The sequence below is a fragment of the Gymnogyps californianus genome, chromosome 7, assembly GCF_018139145.2.
Source record: "Gymnogyps californianus isolate 813 chromosome 7, ASM1813914v2, whole genome shotgun sequence".
Taxonomy (NCBI): Eukaryota; Metazoa; Chordata; class Aves; order Accipitriformes; family Cathartidae; genus Gymnogyps; species Gymnogyps californianus.
In genome coordinates, this window is record NC_059477.1 from 26,292,495 (window position 1) to 26,298,494 (window position 6,000).

Sequence of the window (6,000 nt, forward strand, 5' to 3'; positions counted from 1 at the left end):
CCCCCCCCACCACCACCCCGGCCCACACCCCTTGGCTCCCGGCCCCGGCAGGAATTATTAAGTGTGCCCCAGTGGAGCATGTGCTGAGGCTGGCCACGGGAATGTGGGCAGATCTGACATACAAGCCACAGCAGCCAGGCTGTAATTTCCAAACAGGCCCCATTCGCTCTGTTTTCCAGTTAAAAATATATTAAAAAATAGGAATGTGGGGTTTGTAGTGAAGAATGTTGGTAACCGCTTCGAACGTCTGGTGTGATAATGAAAGGGTCAGTCCCCAGCTTTGAGCACGACCGATTTAGACTCCGGTGCTTGGCAGCGGCGCGGGGGCCCAACATGGTCCAGCCTGCCTGCAAACCGTCCTCTGAGCCCGGGCCAGGGGAAGGTGATGCTTCTGCATTGGTGGCACTGTGCCGGGCTGGGTGACGTGCCTCTCCTACTCATGCTGTCAAGAGGACATCCGAATCGCCGTCTCTTATGGCCTCTTGAGAAGGGAGTCTGGGCAGGAGTGGGTGAAGGCAAGATGCTTGGGAGATGGATGCTGTACCCTGCCCACCACTGGCCCTGCCACCCCGCCACACTGTGGTACAGGCCCATAGCAGAGCCTTTGGGATGGGGGGCACCGAGCGAGGCTGCAGTCCATCTCCCCGTGAGCTGCCCCCACCGCTGCGGGGCTGCCAGCGAGCACGGCTTGCTCCTGGTGCGAGGTCAGGCGCCTGCCCCCCTTCACTGGGCAGCCCCCCCAGCTGGGCTAATCGCAGTTCAGGGTGTGCTGCGGAGCCTCCCACGCCGCTGCTGCAGCCTTGAGTCACTCCTGATACCAGGGCATCCCGCTTGGCCTTGTGGCCAGGTAGTCATAACATGTGGGGCAAGCCGTGCCAGCTCCCCAGGCATTGCTCCCCAGTGCCCGGTGAGCCACGTGGGGCAACCCGGCCAGCACTCCCCCGGGTGCCAGCTCTCTGCTCGTGCCGCTCCTTGGACCTCGGGCATCATGTTTATCCTGGAGATGGGTAATCAGAGAAAAACAAGTCACCGGAGGCCAGGGCTGACGTCGTAGTGGGGACAAGAAGTTGGCTGCAGCGCTGTTCAGCTTGGGGATGTGCTGGGGCAGTGGGGCAAGGAGGGAGGGGAAAGTGACTGGTACCCAGGGCTTGTCCCCCACCCAGCCCTTTCTGGGGACACCTCCTTGTCCCTCGCAGCCTCCGGGGCCATCAGGTGGCCGGTGGCTGGCACAGCACACTCTGCTCCCTGCTGAGTCACAGCTCTGCAGGGAAACGCTTCCAGCTCTGGTTATAAACCCATTTCCCTCCAGCGCTGTGAAGCACGGCCCTCCCATCCCGGCGCGGGCCAGCTCCGGCGGCCCGATGGCTCTGAGCCCACAGGCTCGAGCCGCCGGGAAGGGCAGTGGCAGGAGATGGCCAGTGACTCCCAAATTCCACTCTGGGCCTGCCGGAGCTGGGCCCTTCCTGAAGGCATGGGCAGCGAGTGCCCTGCACCTGCAGACCCCTGTGCCAGCCCGGATGCCCATCCCTCCCTGGGGGGCTGGTGGCACTGGACACCCTTCTCCCAGTGCCTCCCCAGGGTGCCACCCCAGCGGGTGCATGTGTGCCGGTCTTGGGGACACCGAGTGATTGCAAGCATGGTGGGCACTCCACAGCATTGCCCCATCCCCAGGGACACCACGGGGACACTGTGCTGGCTCTGGGCAGTTGGGGCTGAGCACCAAGAGAGCAGCTGCCCTGCCTGGATCCTCGCTTGGATGCCGGGAAGAGGAGCAGCCTGAGCAGCCCCAGGGCTCGGGGCATGTCCCAGGTGCCATCCTGCACTGCAGCCTGTCTCCTGGCTGGGTTGGAGCAGAGGGGGGTGGGCAGCACCCTACGCCTGGGTGCACAGCCTGCCCCATCACCCTGCCACTCCCCAGGGACCCCTTGCTGGCAGGGAGAGAGGGTGGGCAGCAGGGTAGTGGCACTCAGGGCCGGGTGGCTCTGCAGGAGACCCTCCTGCCCTCCTGGAGCATTGACCCACGCAGTGCTATCTAGTACACTTTGCTCACTCCACCACCGTTCCCGGCTTTCCTGGGAGCTGCTGTTTGCTTTTCTCTGAATTATGACTCCAGCTTGTGCCTTTGATCTGGGCTGTGTCGGCCACTCGTTGCCAGCTCCTCTCCTGCCTTTGAAGTGCAGTCGCCTTCCCGGCTTCAGATGCTGCTTTTGCAACCTCGGGTGCAACCCTGGCCCCGTGGGGTGAGACACCCTGGGCAAGGGCATCCCCGGGGTGTCTGAGGTGTTCAGCATCCCTCCTCCTCCCTGGGACTTTGTGATGGGCAAGCACAGGTCATGGCTCAGAGGCCGGGCAAGGAGGCATTGAGAGGTGTGTTTGCCCAGTGGCGAGCAATCCTGGGGATGCTGGCAGGGCGCTGGGAGCAGAGCATCGCTCCCTCCTGTGGCAGTGGGCAGGGACACAGGAGGTCCTGCACAGAAGCTGGCTAAAAAGCAGATGCCGGTGTCATGTGTGTCCTACAGCTAAGGGGCCTTTCATGCCCGCGACTCCGGCAGCAGGGATGAGACCTGCGGGGAAGGCGCCTTTCTGGGCACCAGCCAACCCATCCTGGCATCAGCCCTGCCCTCCCTCCCCGTCCGGCAGGGAGCAGCGAGGGGGGCTCAGCCTGCCCTTTCTGCCACTGGGAAGCTGGGGCCAGGCTTTGGACTCTGGCCTTGAGTGGGTCTGAGCGTCCCCATCCCCTCCCCGCTCCCCTGGCCCAGAGAGGATTCGGCCTTATCTGTTACACTTTGTTCTCCTGCTGTCAGGGTGTGGAGTGGCGCAGAGATTAGTGCGCAGACCTTTGACACACAGATGCACACACACACACACACTGCCACACAACCAGCCACGCATGCAGCCAGAGCCATGCTCATCTATGCACGGCTGCGCACACAGCCCCCGTGCATGCACGCATACTCACACTCACCTGCACGTGGGCACCCATACTGTGCCCTACACACCCCCACGCAGCCACCCCCCCCAGGGCACACACACGTTTCCCCATCCCTGCATGTGTTTGTTTGCTGGCTGTGTGCTGTGTTAGGTTCCCAGTGGAGCGTGGCACTTGCTGAGCCTGCCAGCCTCCCCATCGTGAAAGCCAAGGTCCCCCATGCACGTCGGCATGGCCCATAGGGCGAGGGTGGCATCCCGCAGCCCTGGCAGGGGGTGCGGGCAGGAGGAGGGGAGCTTCCCTGAGTCAAGCCTGGATGGAGAAAAAATGTGTGCAGGGAGGTGGGAGCTGCTCTGGCAGCCTGGGAGCAAACCTGGGCATCCCTCGTCTCGCCACCGCATCGCCCTCACTTGCCAGGGGGCCACTGTGGATGGCTTGTGCTGCCTGCATAGACATCGCTGGAGGCAGTCGTGGCAGGCAGGGGCTCCCCATCCCCACCTCGTGCCAAGGTCCTGCCCCTGCCCAAGACTCGCTGTCCTTACCGGTGATCTGTGGCCCCCGTGCTGCTCCAGCCAGGGAAGCCGCAGCCCTTCCCGTGCGATCTTATCTCTGGCGTTTCATGAATGACTTGCAAGCCTCCGCAGTCTGCCTCTGAATGGGAAGGCAGCCCACTGGCTGGAGCAGGTGTGCGGTGTGTGCACACGTGTGTGTGTGTGTGTGTGTGTGTACAGCTGGGGAGCAGCCATGTCCTGCCCAGCACCAGAGCTGGCTGGCCCCGCAAGCCATGCTGCAGTCCCTGGGGTGAAGCAGATGGAGCCCAATGGGCAGAGGCATGCATGGTCCCTTCTCTGCCCCACTGCGGGACCATGGCAGGGTGTCCTGGCAGGAACCGGCTCCTGGCAGGTGATTTCCTGGCAGGGTGATGGTGGCTCTGCTCTCTCCTGCAGAGCCTGCCCCAGATCTGCGGTGCTGGAGAAGGACAGGCATTTGCCTCTGCTCTGCAGCAGCTCTACGCAGCAGTGACGCAGCAGGAGGCCAAGCAGGCTCGCAAACGGCAGCACTCAGGTGAGGAGCTCCGTGGCTGTGGGATGGGGAGCACATGAAGCACCCGGCCCCCCCCTGCAGCCCCCCCACCCCCTCCCCTCCCCCTAGGGGCAGGGGAGTGGGGCCCTGGGTGCAGCTCACCCCATGCAACAGTCTCCCGCTTTGCTTTCCCCCCCTGGGCTGAGCTCCCCCACCCAGGCACTGTTCCTGGTGTGGGTTTGGGCAATGCCCTGTGCTCCCTCATCTCAATCCCAAATTGCATCTCTTTCTGCTGGTACCAGAGGATGCTGAGGGCCCAGCACCCCCTGCAGAAACCACAGGGCACCCCCATCCGCCACCTCCATCCCAGGAGGATGAAATAGCATCTTCCAGCGAGGAAACCACGGTGAGTGCAGCTCTAGAAACAGCCTCTCTGTACCAGTGGCAGGATGGGGCCCGCGCCTCCCTTCCCTCCTCGTATCCCAGGCCCGTGCCCCTCCAGGATGGGCTGGGGGTCTCAGCTTGGTTCCTAGCCCATCCTACCCCATGCACCCTGGCTGGGGAGCGTGTGATTGCACACGTGTGTGTGGTTTGCACTCCCCCACAGGCATGATGGGAGTGTTACTGCTTGCACATGCACACCCATCCTGTGTGACCACCCGGGGGGGACTGACACTGCCTCCCCTTTGCTTCCAGCCAGCCTCCTCCCCAGCTCAGAAGCCCCGGCTCCCTGCGGCCAAGACCAAGCCAAAGAAGGCGAAGGGGCTCTTCAGCTGAAAGGTCGCAGCCACTCACCCTGAGGGTCTCTGCTCCCCCCAGCATCTGAGAGCAGCAGTGCAGACCACCCATGCATCCTCTGCCTCCTCTCCTGCATCTACTGGTGGACCCTGCCCAGGTCATGGTCCCCTACCGAGGTGTCTCCAGCCGGGGAGATGGGGCATCTCCTTTCTTCAACGGTGTCTCAGGATCCTCTTTTCTACCTCTTCCCTGGTGCAGAGCTTGCCCAGGCTGCCTCATGGTGGAGCCAGCTCTGGACCTGGGGGGAATGGGAGGGATGCTGCTGGGTGGGTGTGGGACAGCCAGGGCTCTGGCAGGGCTGTGGGGTTTGGCTGCTCTCATGTGGGTTTGCAATAAAGGGTTGTGTCTGGGTGAGATTTCCTCTCCTCCTGCTCTGTCCTCCCCGGGACCGCAGTGTCCAGGCAGGGCTGCAGCCCCTGGCGCTGCTGGGTCCCCCTCAGGCCAGTCCTGCTGTCCCAGGGGCTTGCAGGAGCTCTGGGTGGTAAGGAGGTGAGGGACAGCACAGCAGCTCCCAGCCCGTGCTGTACCTCACCCTGAGCAGCAGTATGTGGGGTGGGGTGTGCATGAGGGGACCCCCAGATCCTGGGGGCACAGCATGCTGGGGGGGCTGTAGCGTACATTCTCCTTGTCCCACACTGGGGACACACCATGTGCTGGTGCCTGGAGCCAGGTGAAGCCCTTGCAAGCAGCAGGTTGGCAAAGGCAGCCTGGCTGGGCTGAGGGGCACCCTCCATTTGCAGGCAGCTCCCCCAGGGTTAGTGGGCAGGTGATATGGGGTTAATCCATGCTCTGGCCTCCAAGGAGCAGGGGACGATCAAGCCATTAACACACTGAAAGCTTCCAGGCCTGGGAGCAGCCCTGGAGCAGGTTACAGATGCTCCCTGGACACAAAGCACCACCTCTGCCCCTCCACACCCCATCCATCCATCCATCCATCCATCCATCCATCCATCCATCCATCCATCCATTAACCCCTGCTCTCCTCTTCCAGCCCTTGTGTCCACATGCTTCCTTTGGGGCTGGGACCCCACTCCTGTGCCTGAGCTGGGTCCTAAAGCAGCAGGCAGAGAGCCAGGCAGCACTGCCGCAGGCAGGCTGCAGCCCGCGGTGCCGCTCTCCTGGGGCAGGGACCCGTGCCCCCAGCTGCCCTGCTCCCTGGGGCTGGGCCGGCTGCAGTCACACTGCCTGCTTTCCTGGGCGGGCAAGGGGGAAAAAGAAACATCCGGAACAGCCCCTGTGTCTGTGGAAGA

General features: G+C 63.2%; 1 protein-coding gene across 1 annotated transcript in view; it reads left to right on the forward strand.

The window, feature by feature from the left end:
• The window catches only part of NHEJ1 (non-homologous end joining factor 1), a 45,101-nt gene extending 40,114 nt beyond the window's left edge, over nucleotides 1–4,987 (forward strand). The window contains exons 6-8 of the mRNA XM_050900333.1: nucleotides 3,877–3,994; nucleotides 4,255–4,358; nucleotides 4,649–4,987. Coding sequence (XP_050756290.1) covers nucleotides 3,877–3,994; nucleotides 4,255–4,358; nucleotides 4,649–4,729 — 303 coding nt within the window. The 3' untranslated portion in view covers nucleotides 4,730–4,987. The remainder of the gene's footprint in view (nucleotides 1–3,876; nucleotides 3,995–4,254; nucleotides 4,359–4,648) is intronic.
• The last annotated feature ends 1,013 nt before the right edge of the window (nucleotides 4,988–6,000 follow it).